This window comes from Neovison vison, chromosome 4, assembly GCF_020171115.1.
Source record: "Neovison vison isolate M4711 chromosome 4, ASM_NN_V1, whole genome shotgun sequence".
Lineage (NCBI taxonomy): Eukaryota > Metazoa > Chordata > Mammalia > Carnivora > Mustelidae > Neogale > Neogale vison.
The window spans coordinates 194,883,529-194,905,927 of record NC_058094.1 but is presented as its reverse complement, the minus strand read 5'-3'; the positions used below and the strand labels follow the sequence as shown (position 1 = coordinate 194,905,927).

Sequence of the window (22,399 nt, the reverse complement as noted above, 5' to 3'; positions counted from 1 at the left end):
AAATAGTTCCACTGATTGGGTGGGTGCAGACCCAGTGTGGCAGGAAAAAAAAAGACAAAGAGACTTAAACCTTTTGAGCACATCATTCAGGCAAAGATAAGATCAGTGAAAGTAGAGATAGCCTCAAATCAAGTGTAGCTAGCTAGGAGCAAAAATAAGGACCCTGACTAAGGTGAGAGTCTTACCCTTAGCACAGCATTTTCCCCCTAATATCTTGTTGTGAAGTATAATATAAAGAGAACTTGGAATAAGTTGATGAAATGTAGAGTTGAATAATGTGCTGACATGGTAGTAGTCTAAAAATGTAAAAAAAAAAAAAAATGCTGAAAGAATAAAGAGAGCAGTTGGGAATGTAGGATAATGGATTTCTTTGAGTTAATGACCTAGCAGGCATTTGGAATGAACAAAATATTTTATAGTAGGTTTTTTATATTTAAAAAATATACTTTTTTAAAGTATATTTTTAAGCAGTCCAAAGTACTGTTATTTTACTACTAGAGGAGTGAAATCAAACAAAAGCATAGAATTAATCTGTCTTGAGCACAACTGTAGCTTGGACTTTAATTTCCAAAAATGGGCTTAGCTACTTTTTCTTATTTTAAGCTTATTCGCATGTTAGTTTTGGGTTTTGCTAGTTTTACTTAGCTTAATAATATATAAATTTTTTTTATTAAGGAAAAATTTGCATTTAGTATTAGTCATGCTTTTTTGTGTATAATTTTGCAGTTTTGACAAACACAAATAGTTGTATGACTGCCACCACCACAGTCAAAATACAGAGCAGTTGCATTACTCTCCCGAATTCCCTCCTGCTCCTTTGTAATCAAATCCCGGTAGCTGGCAACCACTGATCTGTTTTCTGTCCCTAGCCACTTTTCTTTTGCAGAATGTCATATACAAGTTGTACATTATATAGTTGTTGGGATCTGGCTTCTTTCACTTAGCATAATTCATCTATGTTGTGTATATGTTTATTCCTTTGTATTGCAGAGCAGTGTTGCATTTTACAGGTATCTCACAGTTTAATCGTTGAGGGATGCTGAAATTAGTTTTTGGTAATTATAAAAGTTGCTAGAAACATTCGTAGACAGGGTGTTTTGTTAAGGTAAATTTTTATTTTACTTGGTGTGGGATTGCTGGGTCATGTGATAAACATGAATCATTTTAACTTTTAAGAAACTACCACACTGTTTTCAGAGTGGCTGTACCATTTTGCATTCCGACCAGCAGTGTATAGGAGTTCCTTTTGCTCCACATAATAACCAGTGCTTGATATTGTCTATTTGTTTTTGTTTTTTCAACCATTCTAATAGGTGTCTAGTGGTAATTCATTGTGTTCTTATTTTCTATTACCCCAGTAACTACTGATGTTTATCTTTTCTTGTGCTTAACTTGCTATGGTAGGTCTTCTCTGGTGAAGTACCTATTCAGATCTCTTGGCAATTTTTTAAAATGTGGATTGTGTGCTTTCTTTATAGTCAGTTCTGAGAATTCTTTATATAGTCTAGATACGAGTCCTTTATCAGATATAGGACTGGAAATATTTCCTCCCAGTGTGTGGCTTATCTTCTCTCTTACCATGTTTTCTGAAGAGCAGAAGTTCTAAATTTTGCCACAGTCCACTTTATCAATTTTTATCTTTTATGAATCTTTTGATGTCCTACGTAAGAAATCTTTGGCTGCATTTGAATAGAATCCTAACTAATCCCACATGGATAGCTTTGTTCTTTGTTTTTCCATAGTTTTACTGAGTTTAATAACATTCTTAGAATGAGTCAGTAGTATCATTCTAAGTCACTTACATTAAAAATCTGGAATTTACCATTAACTTGTTGTGTTCTATTCATAATCTCATTCTAACTTGAAAATGGAACATTGCAGCTGTTGTTTCCTGCAATTTGTATTATGTTTATTCAATGTACTATTTGCTTTCCTCTTTTATCCTTGTTTTTTAAAAAAATAAGTCAGTGAGACAGACTGACTACCACAGCATTTGGTACTAGTATTATTACTCAGCTATAAGTTTTTCAGAAATTGTCATAATTGATTATTCATATAAGAATAAAAAGGGTAGGAAAGCATCCAGATACCCAAGGAATATACCCCATGGCTCACTCTGGTTTAGAGATTCTGATACCATTTACATGAGATTTTATATGCCTTTCCTTGCCAACCATTGTTATTTGCAGTCTCCATGGGAGTATGATATAACTTTTTGTGGAAGCCTTTTGACCCATACCAGAAAAACCATAATCACAGCTGATTTCTCTATAGGGAAGAGCAATGGCAATCACTGGGTGGGACAGATGGAACAAGATCAGCCTCACATCCAATAAAGAGATGAAATCCACAGATGCAGCAGTTTCATTTCTGGCAAGATGGCAGGATCAGCCATATTATTGCACTTGGCATGGGGAACAGGGAGTTTTCAAACCTGCTGCCAAAACTAGAAGTGCACATGTTTCATAATTTTTTGTTTTGTTTCATTTCTCTTTCTAAAGTTTTGAGCTATTTTAGTCTAGATGAGCCGGGGGGACACTAATTTTTTTTTTTTTTTTAGCTTAAGGGCATTCTTTTAATTTGATGTTTTTTCATTTCTGCCAGAATACTATGAAACAGGAGTACTTTTTTCCCCCTAAAAAAACCAACAATGGTCCTAATTTTGTTTTTCTTAAAGTAAAAACAAGGTTTTTTTTCCTCCAGATGATTTTCCAGCTTTTAAAAATTTTAATGACCACAGAGAATTTTTTCCATTTAATAAGATTTACCATTTATTAACTGTTGTCCGTGTGCTCTACATCATTCTGTGTACCTTCTGTGTTTACTTAATCCTTATGACACTCTGAGATGGGTACCATTATTATGCCCATTTCATAGATAAGAAATACATGTGAGAGATTAGGAAGCTTGCTCAAGGCTGCAGAGCTGGTAAGAATCCAGGCAATCTGCCTTCACAGCGCTTAACCACTTTACTTAGTTCCATGTATTTTTAGAGTTGGAAATGAGCATAGAGATTATTTAATGTAACCTCTTTATTCTGCCCGGGAAAAGTAAAATTCAGTGGACTTCCTGTTTGATTCCCATAACACTGTTGTTTTACCTGTATCAGGATTGTCATCTAAAAAACGTCTGTTTTTTTCTATCTGTATTTGAGATTACTCAAAAAAGATTCCTAATACATTTACTAGAGCTTTAACTCTACATCAGTATCTCCTATATGGTAATAGTCATTTAGCTTTTTGTTGTCTTGCTCATAATGACTTCAATTTAAAAATGCTTCACTGCAAATTACAACTACCATTTATTGTGCTAGCCTTGTTCACATATTTCTAATCTATACTACAAGCTCACAAAATAAATAGTAGTTCCTTTTTATAGATAGTGACTCAAAAGGTAAATTAATTTGCTTATGTACTCACAGATGGTAAATGGCTGAGCTAGGTTTGAACCAGTCTAACTCCAAAGCTTAAGTCCTTTGCACTAGACCTCTTGCCTCTGTATAAAGAAACACTTGGCTTTAAAACTGAGGTAGCTTTCTAATGTTCTTAAAATTTCCTCTACTGAGCAAATTTTTGGAGGTTGCCCATTGTTTCTTAAATATGGGCTTCTCAGATTAAAGAGCATGTTACTTTCATTTATATATTGCTTTCTAATAATACATTTATATATTCTGTTTCTTAGTTGGACTTCATTTTCTTTAGACTTCCATGTGTACTATTTCTCAGACTGGTTTGCTTAAGATGACTCTACGAAAATACTTCCAAACAATAATTTTATCTTATGTAAATGTCAGATTTCTTAAAATGAAATTCCAACATTCATGTCTGTATATTACATAGAGATTTTGTTCCGATTATCTGAGAAATTTTATGATATGAAAGTGTTGAATGTTTTGACCCTGATTCAAAAGCCCAGCTGAACAGAGAATAGCTAGTAACTACTTTTCTACAAAGGATATTATTGGTCTGATAGTATGTTCAGATTCTGCCTGCTTTGAAATTTGCATCATGTCCTATAGTTTGATAGTGAGCTTAGTGTGATTTGGAGAAATGGAGGAAGAAACGTACCTATACTTAATAGTTTTGTTCAGGTAAATTGATCGTATTTATTACAGGGAGTTGTTTAAAATATAAGAAGTACATCAAAGTCACAGATGACTTTCAGGTTAAAGCTGTAAATGTTTGCATGCCAGTAAAATTGAAGCTTTCTGAAAGTGCCACGTGGATAAAACATCCTAAATTTATTTTTTCTCCCCCCGGACATATTTACCATCTGTTCATTTAAGATTACTAATTCTTTGTGTTGCCAAACTGCTCACTTTTATTTATGTGTGTTATCTTGAGAGTATACTCAAAACTGTTTAAGCTTGCTTACTCAAAATAATACAAATATTTAATGTTTTCTGTTAAATTTGACTTAAAAATTAATGACAACATAAAATTATCAGTTTTCATCTAAGATCATAAAAATAACAGATCATCTGTTGTATGTGAATTATCAGTAACCTTTTGAGTATCTGCTTATTTATTCCTATTAAATATTACTATCAGTGTTGTATAACTGACATGAGAGTATTGAATAACACCACTATCAGTTACCATTTTAATTAGATTTTTAAATTATTTAATAAGGCTTCCTACTTGAGTCATGTACAGACTGATTTGCAATTGAAGTTTATCATTAAATAGTTTATAATTTGTCAGTGAACTGCATTAATGCAATGTTTTTTCTAATGGTAAAACTATGATATAATTTCACAGTAAAAAACTTAGTTGGTTTATAAAATTCTTTAAGGTAAATACAGAAGTCAGTAATAACCACTGATATTGTATGCATATGAATAATTAAAGAAAGGTTAGTCTGTACCCTTGACATAATTTGATAAGTAGGGCCAAATTTAAATATGTCTGGGCCACTTTCAGAAATGGGAATTTCCATTCTCTTTAAGACATAGGGAAGATGGAAAGATAGCAAGTTAATGAATAGTCTTAAATAAAGGAAAATGGTTTGATTAAACAAAATGAAAAGTTAACATTTTTTTCATGGTACAACATTCTATTACAATTTACATGTCAAAATTTAGTTCCTCACTCGAGAATATCAAATTCCTTGTTTAGAAAAATCTTTATGTATTTATGTCATGAAATTTCCTACTAACTCTTAGTACAGAAAGGCTGTGTATAAAACTGAACTTCTCATTCTTCTAGAAAGTATCCTGATTTTTGGAATAAGGCGCAGGGACTTTTTTTTTTTTTAGAAGGTGCTTTTTTTTTAAGAAGGTGCTTTTTTTTTGTAATTCTGTTTTGTAATTATATCTCTATAGCAGAATAAATAAACATGCCTGTAAGATTGAGTAGAGCAGCTTTATTTAGGCAGAACTATTTTTTTTAAAAAATATGTGCCTTTAATAAGTGAGCCAAAGACAAATACTGCATGATTTCACTTATATGTGGAATCTAAACAAAACTAACGAACTGGTGGTTGCCACAGGGGAGGTGGGTAGGATGACAGGCAAAAGGGATGTACAGGATTAAGAGGTACAAACTTCCAGTTTTTTGTTTTGTTTTGTTTTTAAGATTTTATTTAATTGTCAGAGAGAGAGAGGGAGAGAGAGCGAGCACAGGCAGACAGAATGGCAGGCAGAGGCAGAGGGAGAAGCAGGCTCCCCGCCGAGCAAGGAGCCCGATGTGGGACTCGATCCCAGGACGCTGGGATCACGACCTGAGCCGAAGGCAGCTGCTTAACCAACTGAGCCACCCAGGCGTCCCCAAACTTCCAGTTTTAAAATAAACAAGTCACAGAGATGAAAATAGAGCATAGGGAATATAAATAATATCATGATAATGTTGTAGGGTGACTACACTTACCTGGGTGAGCACTGAGTAATGTATGGAATTATTGAATCACTATGTTGTACACCTAAAACTAATACAACTGTGTGTCAATTACACTTTAGTTTTTTTAAATGCCTTAAAAAAATGTATGCTTTTAGGCAACAGTGCACTTTCCTTTAGAATCCTTACCAGTTTATCACAGCTGCTTCACATACCACTTTTCTGAAGGTTTTTGTAACTCTTGCTATAAATTATAACATGGTGAATTATTTAGTTTCTTTCATTGCTATCTTGATCAGAAAAGTACTAGTTATATAAAGTTAAAGGTAGAAATAATCAAGTTGTCATATTGGTCATGTTATTTAGTAATTCTTTTATATGAATGGCTGACATAATGTAGAAGTAATCCTTTGATGAATTAAACCCCTAAAACAAAAGGTTTTTTGTTATCTTGGAGCAACATATGCAATAGAAGGTATAGAAGAAAAAGAAAGTAATGAAATTATCAGTATTTGTAGGTAAGATGATTATCTGGCAATCCTCAGAGTTAACCGGGAAATCAATTGAAAATGCTGTCCTACCAGTTGTGAGAATTATGCTGCGTCTTTAACCTTGTAAACTCTGTCATGAAAGGTTGATTTGTGGATAGTTACCATTAACCTAGCCACTATAAAAACTATGTAAATTTTCTTGGAATTGTAGGATGTAGGTAATATAAGAAGAAATAAATGATGTATAGTGGGAGTATATATTTTTAATACATTTAGGTGGCAAAAAACAACATGTAAATATACCAAAGTCAGTGTCCTAGAAGTGCATAATCAGAAAATGTAATGGAAATCACTCCATTCATAGAACAACATAAAATGAAAAAGGTTTAAAAGAAACTTACGACATTTTTACAAAGAAATTTAAAACTCCACTGAGGATTTTGAAAGAAGACCTGAGTAAATGAAAATATATATTATACTTTCGGGGATAGTAATACTCAACAGCGTTCCCTGTGAACATGTTTAAAACTGAAGAAGGAAGGTTTAAAGTTGAGCTGCACCTCTAGTACCATCAAAAGCAAAAATCAAAGCCCAGAACTTCAGAGGTGGGGTCTTTGGTAAGTTAATTACCTCGCATTTTAAGAAGACACACTGAAGGAAAAGGGTGGAACCATGTCCATTACAGTGCTGTCATGAATTTGCATTCTGACAGTTTCCTTTGAGTGATGTGACCCAGATTAAGTGGTCAAACCTGGATTAAAATACTGAGTTGTAATGCCCCCAGCTCTTTGGAAGAAACGAACAAAAATCCACTTGGAGAAAGGTGTCATCATCCTAGGCTTGAAATGGGTCCTGTGAGTATATATATGTAGTTATATAATTATAGGACTCATTTCAGGCCTAGGATAATTTTATATATACACATATACATACATATATACACATACATATATATGCATGCACATATATATACACACATGTATGTATTTTTGTATACAGTGTTCAGATCATAAATATAACCAGGTACACACACACACACACAGCATCAAGAGCAATAAGCAGCAGCACCAACAAGCAAGAGATGACCAGAAAGTCTTGATAAACCATATTTACCCAGTTGAAAATGATAAAAGCAAAGGTAGTATATAATGGTAGGAAGATGAAAACTATAAAATAGTAACAAGGCAGATTTGAAAAAGAATAAGTTTTAGAATCAGAAAATATAATACCTGAAATTCAGTGTGCAAGACTAATAGATAAAGCTGAAGTGAGCATTAGTAAATTGGAAGATACATTTCAGAAGAAATTACACAAGAAGCACAAAAGAAAAACAGGGAAAATACAAAAGGCTGACTCAAAGAGGATACAGTGAGAAGACCTCTATTTTATTGGAGTCCCAGAAGAAAGGAGGAAATAAAGGCCAAAGGAAATATTTGAAAGGACAGGCAGACTAATGGAACAGAATAGAGTATAAGAACAAATCCCATAATACTTGATTTATGGCAGAGACGGCACTGTAGAGTAATGTGGAATTGTTGAGATTTTCAGTGATTGGTAATTGTACAAGTAGCAAAAATGGAATTGGACCATAAACAAATACCAATTACATTTGGATTATAGACCTAAAAATGGGAAGAGCAAAACAATAAAGCCTTTCAAGGGTAATGTAAAATAATCTTTCTTGACCTTTGGGTAGAAGAAGATTTCTTTAACTTACACAGAGTGACATTACAATTAAAAACATGCTAAGCAAGGGGTTCCTGAGTGGCTCGGTTAAAATTTGAGACTTAGATTCTGCGCAGGTCTTGATCTCAGGGTTGTGAGATCAAGCCTGTAGTTGGGCTTTGTGCTTTGCTTAGAATCTGCTTGTCCCTCTCCCTCTGCCCTTACACCCTGTGCATGTACACTCTCTCAAGTAAATGAATAAAATCTTCAAAAAAAAAAAAATTAAGGGGTGGGGGGAAGCATTCATCATATAACCCACAAAAGTCAAATACACTGAGAGCAAAACAAAGCTGTAATAATAAAAAGGCAGCCCCATGGAAAAATTAGTAAAGTATTTAACACTTCACCAGAGATGAAACTCAGATTATCAAAGGGATTTAAAAATTATAAGAGAACTTCATACTTATTCTGGTTTTATTAAAATAGAAAAGTAAATGGAATCTAAGTAGCAATAGTAGGGAATCAGCTAATTAAAAATTTATACATATGATAGGAATGCCATTCTCTTTTTTTTTTTTTTTTTTTCTTTTTGACAGAGACGCAGGGAGAGAGGGTACACAAGCAGGGGGAGTGGGAAAGGGAGAAACAGGCCTCCCACCGAGCAAGGAGCCCTACGCAGGGCCCAATGATCCCACGATCCCAGGATCATGACCCAAGCCAAAGGGCAGACACCCAACAACTGAAGCACCCAGGTGCCCCAGCAATGCCATTCTTTTTTTTTTTTTTTAAAGATTTTATTTATTTATTTGACAGAGATCACAAGTAAGCAGGAGGCAGGCAGAGAGAGAGGAAGGGAAGCAGGCTCCCTGCTGAACAGAGAGCCCAATGCAGGACTCCATCCCAGGACCATGAGATCCTGACCTGAGCCGAAGGCAGCGGCTTAACCCACTGAGCCACCCAGGCACCCAGCAATGCCATTCTTTACAAATGATTAGCATTATACTAATAGGCTTATAGTATATTAGTGTACAGAACATTATCCTACTGTGATAAAAAAACATGTATATATATTATGTGAAGTCAGGTATTTCAGAAAGCATGTGTGGAGGACGATACATGCAATGATTTTAATCACTTATCTCAATTATATTTTCTAATGTTTCTAAATTGAGCATGTACTATATTTTATGCAATTGATAGCAAACAGCATACCCAAAATAGGGCATTATATCCATTTTTCCGTTATGGGAATCACCCATTTTTTATTATAATTCTGAAGGAATTAGAGAAATGCATTTTCATGAACAGAAGCAAGCATATAACCATATAGTATGTGCAGTAGCAACACAGAGAATGGGGAATACTACTGGTATTGTGAAGCTATAGATCAGGACTGAGTGATTATCATCCATTTTCTTTTCACTTAAATGGGTCCTTTATTTTTTCTGGGTTTTTTGTTTTGGGGGGTTTTTTTGCCTCCCTTTTTCTCTTTTGCTTTTAGGATGCTTAAGTGCCCTTTATGTGTATAGAACATATATACACATACATACACATTTTTTTTTTTACAACTTTGAATTTACAGAGTCTAGAGCTTTTCAAAGGAAAACTTTATTAAAAGTTTAAGACTAGGATTCATTTTGATAGCTTTAGAATCTTAAATTTTCTATAAGATTTTATTTTCTTTAATTTTGGGCTTTTCACAGGAAAAAAATGAGCCCTTTCTAAAGTAACTTTTCTGATAAAATAAATGAGTATGTTATTTGAAAAGTGATTTAGAATGTGTTGTTTTTTTAACAGGAAAGGATTTGTTTTCTGGCCTTTAGTGTCATACCAAGAAGGTTTTGTTTTGTTTTGTTTTTTTAGTTTGGGTAGGATGTTACCAGGCAAATTTAAAAAAATAGGATGTGCTGTGTTTGTTTTGCCACAACTATCAAGAAACTTCCAGGTTAATTTAGGTTTCATTGCTCAGCTTTTATATACTTTCTCTGATTCAACCTGTAATTGTTTTTAGGTTATTAATTGTTCTTTTTATCTTTTTTTGGAAGTGAGGCAAATGTATGTACATAAATATATATATGCACACACATAAGTGCAGTCACACATGCTGTATAAATATGCTGTTTTGAACTTCTTTTAGCCAACAAATGGAATCTTCTTGAGCATGTTTCTGATAGTTTTACCACTGGAATCCATGGCTCATGGTCTCTTCCATGAATTGGGTAACTGTTTAGGAGGAACATCCGTTGGATATGCTATTGTGATTCCCACCAACTTCTGCAGGTACAGTAATCTAGTATAAGTAGTGACTACTTGACTCTTAATATTTTCCTAATATTTGTATGAATTTGAATATATAATGTGATTGCTCATTTGTATAGTATTTTCAAAATATAATGCATTGCAGTTTTTTTCATTTACCCCAGATGTTTAAAAACTTTTATTAGCTCTGCATAATGATGTAATCCTCAGGATTCAATTTAAATATTTTCTTGATAAATGTGATTAGCTTATACTTAGTTAAAAAAATCAGAAAATATGAATGATGCTTCCAAGGAAAGGTCCTACCCTTTCTTTAGAAAAAGGTCCTATCCTTTCTTTAGAAAAGGTTATCTTGTTTAAGAAAATGTCCTATGAAACAACATGGTGAAATTTAATAGAAACAACCTGCTGAAATTTAATAGAATGTATACTGAACCTGAGAGTCCTAAATTCTAGTTCTGTGTTAACTCTAAGCAAATCATAACTTCTCTGAACTTCAGTGTTTTTACCTAAAATGCCAATGACAGGGATGTCTGGGTAGCTCAGTTGGCTAAGCATCCAACTCTGGATTTCAGCTCACATCATCATCTCAGGGTGGTGAGATCAAGCCCCAAGTTGGGCTCTACGCTGGGCGTGGAGCCTGCTTAAGATCCTCTCTTTCCTTCTGCCTCTGCCCCTCCCCCCCTCAAAAAATGCAAATGACAATACCTATTCTTCCCATCTCAGAGAAACCTATTATGAAGAGCTAATGAGAATATGAATGTAAAAGTACTCTGCTCACTGGAAAATGTTACCAAAAAGTTGGGAATGAAGTTAAACATGTATCTGCTTCATTGTAGTTTTATTCCAAAATAATTTTTGTCCTTAAATGTGTGGAAATCTTTTTGAATCTGTAAATTTTGCCACATTAAAAAAATTTTTATAGTAAGTACCTTTGAAATAGAAAAAATAGTTATTTGCTGTTAATGAATTTTGATTACCAAGTATTCATAATTTCCTTTGTGATTTTTGGGGTGGGGAGAGGGAAGACTTGAAATAAAAAATTTATTTCAAATAGTTGTCATAAAAACCAAAAACAGTATTTGTAGTAAATATTTTTCTTCATGTTAAAGGCTTTATAAAAAGTTGCAAATTCTTATGAGATGTAAAAGGAATAGATTTAAAAGGGTCACATAAAGATGTGACAGTTTAGCCAAGAGAATATGTGAAGTAGTAATTTGCACTAATTTTTGTTAATGTGTTGCTTATTCTTTTACTGTTTGTGACTGCTAAATGTTACATATACAGCACAAAGTGTCTTACTATTTTAATGAAAACTAGTGTCATTAGAATAGTACTGATAAAACTTAAAAAAAAAAGAATAGTACTGATAATATATGAAGCAAAATGTAAGGTTTTCAAAACTACTGAAAGAACTGCCTTTTCTGGATAGGAGTGATGATTTTTTTTTCTTCCTGAATATTGGTATTTTGATTCTGCTAGCTTTAAGACATGGTTTTTCATCTTTACTACAGTACCATTTTATGTTCGTTCTAGGATCAGATCTGCCTTCAGTTGTTCAGCAGTATAAGGCATTGAAACAGTATAACTGTTTCAAAATGTCATTTACCAACAATTTCTTCTGTCATTTGTGTTCCTTAGTAGAACTTGAATGCAACCTTACAAAGTCTTTTTCAATATAGAAATATAAAGCATACTGCTTCCATAAAGTTTTTTGTCAAGGAAAGAAAGTTCTTTCATTATAGTTCCCACCTGGGTGTTCTTGAAATGCAGGGTAAAATCAGTATGATCTTGCTTTTAAAAAGTCTTATTCAGTATCTGTCATTTGGTAAAAGAATATGAATACAGAACAAAGAACAGTCTTATCTACATTTGAAGATCTTTTCCCAGCTTTCAGTTTGGTGACTATTTTATTGGTTAGAGAAAAGTTATATAGAAATGTAGCTTTTAGTAATTAGGCTCTGATGTTCAAGCTTAATTTTTAGTACTTCAGAAGAGAGGGTTTTTAAAAATTCTGCTATTTGGTTAGCAGCAGCTGTTATGATGCTTAATTACAAATAAAGAGTAAGAATGTGACATAGAATGTACACTCTTTAAACACCAAAATAATTTTTTTTCCTTCAGTCCTGATGGCCAGCCAACACTTCTTCCACCAGAACATGTGCAGGAGTTAAATTTGAGGTCTACTGGCATGCTCAATGCTATCCAAAGATTTTTTGCATATCATATGATTGAGACCTATGGATGTGATTACTCCACAAGTGGACTGTCTTTTGATACTCTGCATTCCAAACTGAAAGCTTTCCTTGAACTTCGGACTGTGGATGGACCTAGACATGATACGTATGTTTTGTATTACAGTGGGCACACCCATGGCACAGGAGAGTGGGCTCTTGCAGGTAAATGTACCTCTGGCAATTTCACTATTATAAAGATCTATTTATGGAAAGCTACCCTTCACACTGCAACATTATTTCCAAAATTCTTAATTTTCTGCTTCACAGTTTACTAAGTATACAGGGGATTCTGTTTTGTTTTTGTTTTCTCTGGCATACCTGTTTAGCACAATATTAGTAATCTCTAAAGGTTTTGAGAATTATATCTTGTATTGATTGGAAGAAAAAATCTGCTTAGTCTAAGAAATTATCAGTTTCCCTTTAATATATTTTCAGAATTATTAAATTTAGTTTCATTTTTCAGAAGCTAATTAACTTGACCAATACTTCTAAGTCTTTAAATGTTATGAGTGCTGATTTCAATAGTTCTGCACATATACAGTTTATGTTAGAAAGCTTATAAGGAGTTTAAGCAAGTGAGGTGATATGGTGGGAGTAGTGCTTAGGTCAGGAGACCTTGGTTCTTGTCCTGATTTTGTCATAACAGTGTTATTTTTGTCGAGTTACCTAACTTCTCTCAGTTTCAGTTCTCTCCTCTGTAAAATGATGGGGTAATATTAAATCTTCTTGCTAACTGTAAAATGAGATCTATTTTAGATGTAAATTTGTTCATTGGGCTTCCCAACTAGAATAGAGACCACATAAGTCATGGGCTTTATTAATTATTTGCTTAGTGCCTAGAACAGAGCCTGGCAGATCCCTAGTAGGGTTCCTTAAGTAACAGACAGATGGAAGAAATCATTGGATGAGGGCGCCTGGGTATCTTAGTCCTTAAATGTCTGCCTTCGGCTCAGGTCATGATCCCAGGACCCTGGGAGCCAGCCCTACATCAGGTTCCCTGCCTGGCAGGAAGCCTGCTTCTCCCTCTCCCACTCCCCCTGCTTGTGTTCCCTCTCTTGCTGTGTCTGTCTCTGTCAAATAAATAAGTAAAGTGGTTAAAAAAAAAAAAAAATCATTGAATGAATCATGAAAAAAAAGGTAATTTTATTTTATGTTAGAAATAGTTCTTTTAGAACTTAATTCTATCTTGCTTTTTCTTTAACTATTATAGATGTTTTACACTAAGAATACTTAACAAATAATAAAATAGACAGAAGTAGAACTAGATACTCAGATCAAGGACAAATATAAGCAGAAGCATTCTGGAAGGACAGAGGTAGAGCGCCCAACATAAGAACTCTAAGTGGGGATGAATAAAGGTTAAAGTCGAGATGATTTTAAACCATCATGGTTTCCCTAATCGCATGCTAGATTTGAAATGAGGGTTTTATGGGACGCCTGGGTGGCGCAGTTGGTTAAACGACTGCTTCCGGCTCAGGGCGTGATCCTGGAGTCCCGGGATCGAGTCCCACATCAGGCTCCCAGCTCCATGGGGAGTCTGCTTCTCCCTCTGACCTTCTCCTCGCTCATTCTCTCTCTCACTGTCTCTCTCTCTCAAATAAATAAAAAAAAATAATAAAATCTTAAAAAAAAAAAAAAGAAATGAGGGTTTTATCATAAAAATACATTGTAGTTTTTGGTTTTGTGAATAAATTAATGGCTGTCTAGGAGTAAAAGCAAATATTTATTGGGCATATTTGAAGCAGTTACTATGCTTAGTACTCTATATACATTAAATTTAATCTTCGCTTAAACTTTCAGGTAAGTACTATCACCTCTATCATCTTCATTTTTCAAAGAATAAAATGAAAACCTAAGGTTGTTACATATCTGTGGTCATACAACTGGTAAGTGATGGAACCATAATTCAAATCCAGATCTGCTAACCCCTTAAAGTGTATTTTCCCCCATTGTACCATGTGCTGCCAAGGATAAAACCATTAAGGGAGAGAAAATTGGGGGCACCTGGGTGGCTCAGTGGGTTGAGCCGCTGCCTTCGGCTCAGGTCATGATCTCAGGGTCCTGGGATCGAGTCCCGCATCGGGCTCTCTGCTCAGCAGGGAGCCTGCTTCCTCCTCTCTCTCTGCCTGCCTCTCAGCCTACTTGTGATCTCTGTCAAATAAATAAATAAAAATCTTTTAAAAAGGTAGAGAAAATTGCATGTTCTGGTTTAGTAGATATTTTTGATAGCACTGTTCACCCATTTCCTAAACACTGTTGAAGAAGGTAGTCAACATCAAAATTACTTGAATACAATTTGTAAAATCTTTTACTTGACCTGTAAGTTATTAATAAATCAATGTAGAAAACTTTTTAAGCCTTTATGGCTATTTTAATTCTAGGTAAAGTATACCAGTCTGTGTACTTGACCTTAGAGCACAGAAAAAAAGGTTCTAGTCAATTCAAAAATCCTGAAAGAACTAGCATTTCAGACCTAAAACCTGGGATTGATTATTAAAAATTTACTGTATTCCTTATAATACTGAACTCTTCCCAAATCAAATGGAAAAAGACATAATTTTGGTGGTCATGCGTATATCCCTGGTTATTTGTAAGTATTTTAAGAAAATAATTTTAAAAGTAAGCTTGTTATATGTTAACATATAGGATTAATAAATAAATAATAAATTAATAAATAAATTAATAAATAATAAACAAGGATTTATTAATGTAAACATTTTTCAGAAACTTTGTATTTTTCCACTTAAATCTTTTAAAAATTTATTTCAAGTATCTTTTAAAAGATGGCTTTGGAAGTAAATTCTAGATGTATAGTTTCCTACTATTTATATCAACTTTTTCTTTTCCTAGGAAAAATAATAGACACCAAGTAACATATATATATCAGTGTTCTTAAATTTTTTCTCACTGTGAGTTAGCAATAATTTATGAAGACTTAAAAACTCCATAAAGTGTGGCTATATTTTAGGTTAATATCTAGCAATTATATTCTGGAATGGTATCTTTATAATATTTTTTGAATATATCACCAATGAGTTGACCATTATAGAATTCCTCTCTTAGCCAAGATTTGTTCTTCTTTGTGTAACTTCCTTTTTGGAGACTTAATCGTAAAAAGTAGAACACAATGAAGAAAGCACATGGCCCTGCCTTCTCCAAGAAGGGCAGGTTCATCCCATAATTCAGCAACGCTCTACTCTCTCAGCTTGAGGCGCCAAGCCCCCTTGGAGGTAACCAGGTTGAACTGGGGATAGAGGCTGAGCCTTCCTTTCTCTCAGTTCCTGCCTTGGGCTGCTAGAGACATAACCCTCAAAGGCAGATGATATACTGAACCCTCCTGCTCAAAGGAAAATGGCTTAATCCATCCCAGCCCACGTGACAGAGAGCTTTGAGCTCTGAGAATTACATCTTTCTAAAAACCTGTAAAATAGGAAACATCATGTCTGGATTTTACATGGGAGTTAGCAAGTAAGAGCAGGTCCAGAACTAAGTACCACTGTGAGAAAGAGAATCTCTATTTGCCCTTATATCACATACCTTTACTCACAGTATTTCTTAGAATATATAGTAGTCTCCTTAATTTATGGAGTTTCATAAGATGGAATCAGTTATTTTGCCTCTTTGTTTCAGAGTAAAAAACAATTATGATAATGACAAGAGAGAATTAAATGAAAAAAATGTAGATAATCTATAAAGCAGTTTATCACAGATAAACAAAGCCTTTAAAAAGCAGTCTCAATTACTTTAACTGCATCAGATGGCTGTTAGCTGAGATAAATGTAAGTACTTTGCATCTGGGCCAAAAGCCAAATGCAACGTAGAACCTATTCATAGGAGAAAGCAGAGCAAAACAAAACAGGAGAAGAGAAATAGTTGAAAAGGCTTTAATGCTCCTTTAAGTCTCTTATTGATATCTAAAGAGCATGTATGTAAGAGAATTAGTTTAGAATGTGCTTTTAGGATATTTATTGAAATAGTTGTAGAAGGCAAGTTAGACAATGATGTTTTGTGGCAGATGGATTTTGTATAATAGCTCTTGTAATCTCCGTCATTCTCTGATCTCTATGAGAAATTGAATAGAACTGGCAATAATGAAAAGTTAACATTTTACCATATAATGAAAGGTATCTTCTGGAGCTCTCTGTGAAGCAACACATTAGTAATACACAAAGACCATGTATTGAGATAGTGCCTCTGAAATGATAAGCATGAGTATAAGAACAGTTCATGAATAGCTTTTTCATTGTCAAAAGCCCAAGATATAGTAGGTTGATGAATAAAAGAATATTAATTGAGCATAAAGAATGTGTTATTATGCCCTGGCTTCAGAGGTCACATTACTAATAGAAACCAAATACTAAAGGATTCTCTCTCTCTCTCTCTCTCTCTCTCCAGTGTCATTTTGATAGTTTAGCAAAGAGAATGGTTGCTCTAGGTAGAGATGTGTATCTGAAATTGTTGGAGCTTGTGCTGTCATCTCCATCTTAACATGGAGATTATACCATGTTAAGACTTTGTTCTGATCATTAAAGTAACATATGCTCAGTGTAAAAATGGTCGAAAATATAGGAAGGTGTAACAAAAACTACCTGAAATCCAAACACCCAGCAATAACCACTACTGTTTTTGTAGATACACTTCCATGCCATGCTTTTTCTCCTAGTATTATAGACATTTTCTTGTCAATAGAATTTTTTACAAAATACCATTTTATTATAATTCTCTCATAATTTCCATTCCTCCTGGTTGTTTCAGATTTTACACTATTATAGATAGCAGTGGGAAGAAGATCTTTATATGTAATTTTTGTCCCCATTTCTGCCCTTTCCTTAGGATAAATTCCCTAGAATTGGAATGATTCTATGAATATTAATGTACCATTGAAACACAGCCAAGAGTAGGGTGAGTAAGGATAGCACTTGCTTGGGTCACAGAATTTAAGAGGATGCCAAAAATTAAATAGTCAAGATAGTATTTTAGTGCCATATATTTAAAAATCAAAATTAATACAAAAAGACCTATTATAATGAACTAGATGTAAAACCTACTAGCTTTAAGATAAATTTGCTTTAGACTTTTCTGGGTATGTATTTTTTTTTTAATCCTGTGTTGTTTTTCAGGTAATAAAATACATTTAGGGGTGCCTGGGTGGCTCAGTCGGTTAGGTGGCTGCCTTCAGCTCAGGTCATGATTTCAGGGTCTTGGGATTGAGCTCCGCATTGGGCTCCCTGCTCAGTGGAGAGCCTGCTTCTCCCTCTCCCTCTGCCTGCTGCTCTGCCTACTTGTGCTCTCTCTCTCTCTCTCTCTCTCTCTCTCTCTCTGTGTCAAATAAATAAAATCTTTAAAAAATCCACTATAAACTCATACTCGATACAGGTAGGAAGAGTTTCTTTTTCCTTCAATAGGTGTCTATGTGTAAGGCAAGGTAACATTAATTTATCAGTGATCAGTGATTTTCAAAAGACCCAACAAACTTTTTCTCTAAAGGGCAATGTATTTTTGGCTTAGTAGTCATAAGGTCCCTATTATAACTGGTCAGCGCAGGCACTATAGAACAAAAGCAGCCATAGACAGAATGCACATTAATGTTATTTATGGAAATAAGAAGAAGAAATTTAAGTTTCTTGTATTTTCACATGTCACAAACTTCTGTTCTTTTGATTTTTAACCATGTAAAAATGTAAATCAGTTCTTAGCTCTCGGGCCGTACAAACACAGATGACTGGATTGGCCCATGAGCCATAATTTGCTGCCTGTGATAGAGAATATTGACTTTTCATTTTTTTTCACTAAATTTAACTTCATAAGTATAATTTTCTTAATTTATTATAACCTATTCCTTTTTCAATGTAACAAGGATCTTTTTTTTTTTAACCCGAAGTTGAAAGTCTGTTTTTAAAAACTCTCCTGATGAGATACTTTGAAAGGAAGGCTCCATCTATTTTTTTGGCCTACATATTTAATTCCAGGAACTTAAACTATACTTACGAGGAGGCTTCAGAAATTATTACTCTATTGAATTTTCTTTTGTTCACAGGTGGAGACATACTGCGCCTTGACACACTTTTAGAATGGTGGAGAGAAAAGAATGCCTCCTTCTGTTCTCGCCTTATTATCGTATTAGACAGTGAGAATTCAACTCCGTGGGTTAAAGAAGTGAGAAAAATCAATGATCAGTACATTGCAGTGCAAGGAGCAGAGATGACAAAGACCGTAGATATTGAAGAAGCTGACCCACCACAGCTGGGTGACTTTACAAAAGACTGGGTAGAGTATAACTGCAACCCCGGTAATAACATCTGCTGGACTGAAAAGGGCCGCACTGTGAAAGCCGTCTACGGTGTGTCAAAGCGATGGAGTGACTACACTCTGCACCTGCCAACAGGCAGCGACGTGGCCAAGCACTGGATGTTACACTTTCCTCGTATTACGTATCCACTGGTGCATTTGGCAAATTGGTTGTGCGGTCTGAACCTTTTTTGGATCTGCAAAAGTTGTTTTAGGTGTTTGAAAAGATTAAAAATGAGTTGGTTTCTTCCTACTGTGCTGGACACAGGACAAGGCTTCAAACTTGTCAAATCTTAATTTGGAACCCAAAGTGGAATATTATTGAGAGTTCATACTACCAGTTATCACTAACTTGCCATTTTTTGTATATTTTTTTTTATTTGTGGATAAAAAACCTTGCTCCTTCTGTAGCTGCTCTCACTTTGTCTTTTCTCAAGTAATTATGGTGTTTGTGAGATGTTGGGAATAAGCATTTTATCCTACAAGTATGTAAGGAGTCATAAATGCTCATGCTGTGTAAATGCATAACAGAGGTTAAAAATAACAATGCACTTTGAGGAATGTTTGTATATGCCTCTGATTAGAAAGAATACACTTGTCTATGCTCTGCAGTGGCCAATGAAGAATTAATAATGCCTTATTTTCTAGGCATAGATTAGAGAACGTAGACCAGACAGTTTGTTTACTATTATAAGAAAACTTCCAATTTGCTTACAAAAGTTTGTGTGTGGACAGTAGGTTTGAATCCAAGACCATTTGAACAATTACAAACTCTTTCTTTAAAAAAGGATAAAGGGAGAAGCCTGAAATGAATGCAAAAATGCATTTATAGTCTACCATTCAGATGTCTTGGTTGTGGCCTTTTAATCAGTGTAGTAGTAAAGCCCAAACGACTGTTGATTTCAAAACTTTCTTCATGTAGGTAATGGTAGGAAGCTAGAAGCCTACAAATAGCTCCTTCCTGCATTGTTGGGGTGGAGGGGGGTTCTGAAAGCACTGGCAATTTTAAGAGCCTTTCTCAGGTAACTGTTTTAATGAACAATGTTTCCAGCTACAAATTCCTCCCATATAAATTGTCTTCCCTTTCAAAAAGTAAACTCAAAAAATTTAGCAATTTCTCATTGATTCAGGCTATTTCCACTATTCAGAAATGATTTTGATCTCTATGGAATTAATGCTCTGCCATGAAAATTCTCTTTCAGATCTCTCATTAGTGATGACTTTTTTTTTCTACTGAAGGTCAAAGGATTGGAAACAGGTCATTTTTTTCTTGTATACATGTAATGTATTATGTAAAAAAAAAAAGTATTCATATTGGCAATTTTAGTTATGCATAATGGTGTGGTTGTAATTTTTAAAACTTAATTCAGTGTTTTGTCTGATTAAAGCAGGCACTGACCAGGGTATCCCTAAGAGGTAGTTTACCTCCCATTCCCTTCCAGTAATCCTTACATTCTAAATTTTCTTATCTGAGAAGTAACAAGAGGGGAGTAGAATTAAATTAGGGGATAATCTAATCTTTGTTGTTTAAAGTGTGACTTCTCACCATTGAAGCCATTTTTCCAGCCTCAGAGAGAAAATAATGCCTCTACCATTTTCTACCTGGTGACTTGAAAATTGAAGTTTTTGTTAGGTAGAAGTCACTTAGTGTCAGGGAACTTGTGAACCACTATCTATGCAGCATTGTTACAGTCTGATTATTTCTGTGTTTTGAATATGATTTTCCTAATTCTTTGAATAAAATTTAAAAAATTAATTTTTCATTTAATGTGCAAAAAACAGTTACTGAATAATTTTAATATATTAAAAGTGATAGTCATAATAAATGCCCATTTATTAGAGTTCATGGTTGGTAACAAGTTGATTTGAAATTTTTCAATATTTGGTTACATATTTATATCAACATTATCCAAATGAAATAGTGTAATGTTTCATTACTGTTCAGAATTAGTGTAGCAGAAAAGCCAGTGGTAAAATTATGAGTTTATAGCTACAAAAAAGTTAAATTAGCATTAAGTAAAATCTTTTAAATTTCCAAGCCAATATTGAGCAAATTAGCTTTAAATAAAGCATATATCTTTATTCTGAGAAAGCCAAATATAAAGGTATATTCTGCGTTCTTTATAACATAATATTAAGATGGTACTAAAAATCAGATTCAAAAGGTAGCAGACTTTACGGCCACAAAACTAGTGTTCTGATACACATTTTCTGTGACCAAAAAAGTTCTGAGCTAAAAATGTGACTCGAGCCAATTTATTAACCACAGAGAATACCCACTTTTTGAATTCTCCTCCCATACAAAAAACTATAAAATGACAGTTAAGATGTGGCATCCTAAATTAAAGCTGCCATTTTAAAACATTAACTGACAGAATATAATATGGAGAAAAAATATTATAGGAAGGATAAATTGATTGGTTACTCTAACTTAAAAGATTAAAAACTAGATGTGGCAATTAGTAAGGGTAATTTTCTTATGGCTTTCATTTTATATACCATATGTTTATGAAGGAGTTACTGGGAATGATAGGAATTACTTCAGGGCAAAACTTTATCAGCCAACAAAAAATAGTTAAAATGGAGATGTTTTTTAATATAATGTTGATTTAATTTGTTTTCTTACATGATACCTTTCTGAAACCACAAAAGCACTACACCCTAAAAACATCTCTTAAAAAGCTATATACTGTTCTGTGATGAATTAAGGGAGTCAAATTCTTTCTCTTTCTATAATTTTTCAGTTATGCCATTATTTCATTAAAAACTTTTGTTTTAGTTTTCTCTGACTAAACTCTTCTTCCCTGGGATATTTGGATTTATCTTTGCAAATCTATCTTGCTCTTCTTAATAAATACAGAACTGTACAGAAGACCATTTTTATGACCAGTGTTTTCATAAGTCTATTAAAAATTGCATTGCTAATTAAAATGCATTTATATTTAATGAATTGGTGGGTAGGTTTTTTTTTTTCCAGTAAAATCTTCATTAGAATCTATTTGTAACTGTACATTTTGTTTATAAATTTTGGCCTAAATATATTTGCTGTTTTGGGTACTGCCTTTTTATATGTATTCTTTCCCATTTAGAGTTTAATCTCCTTCAAAGTAATGTTCTACATTACCTTTCCACAGAGGATAGCTCACATTATGTACGCCAGAAGAAAATGGTTGATTTTAAGAATGTTGCTTGGTATATTTCATAGTGAATGCTCAAAGGATTTGGATCTGTCAGTATCTCTGAACATGTCCTCTATTGAAAACATACTACAATTACCCACAAATGTGCCTTGCCCCATAATAGGAGGTATTAAAAGAATATTTTTGACTGAATGAATTTAGAATCCTAAGGAGAAATTGGAATAACTTGATTATAAATTATTTCATTTTCTTATAATTTTAAGTGGCTATTATTTCATTAAATTAATAACTACCAAAGACTATTACAGCATCAATGAAAGGAAAACATTTCACATTTTTAAAAATATATTTTTCTTATTAAGTAAACTCCACACCCAAACATAGGGCTCACACTCACAACCCCAAGATCCACAGACCCATACTCTATTGGCTGAGCCAGCCAGGTGCCCCAAACATTTCACATTTTTAAAAAGTAGTGTCAGGAT

At 33.9% G+C, this 22,399-nt stretch overlaps 1 protein-coding gene across 3 annotated transcripts in view; it reads left to right on the top strand.

Moving 5' to 3' along the window:
• The window catches only part of TMEM168 (transmembrane protein 168), a 32,372-nt gene extending 10,559 nt beyond the window's left edge, over positions 1-21,813 (top strand). For all 3 annotated transcript variants that reach the window (XM_044246404.1, XM_044246401.1, XM_044246403.1), the window contains exons 3-5: positions 10,128-10,270; positions 12,374-12,648; positions 18,524-21,813. In XM_044246404.1, the coding sequence (XP_044102339.1) occupies positions 10,128-10,270; positions 12,374-12,648; positions 18,524-19,071 (966 nt within the window). In that variant the 3' untranslated portion in view covers positions 19,072-21,813. The remainder of the gene's footprint in view (positions 1-10,127; positions 10,271-12,373; positions 12,649-18,523) is intronic.
• The last annotated feature ends 586 nt before the right edge of the window (positions 21,814-22,399 follow it).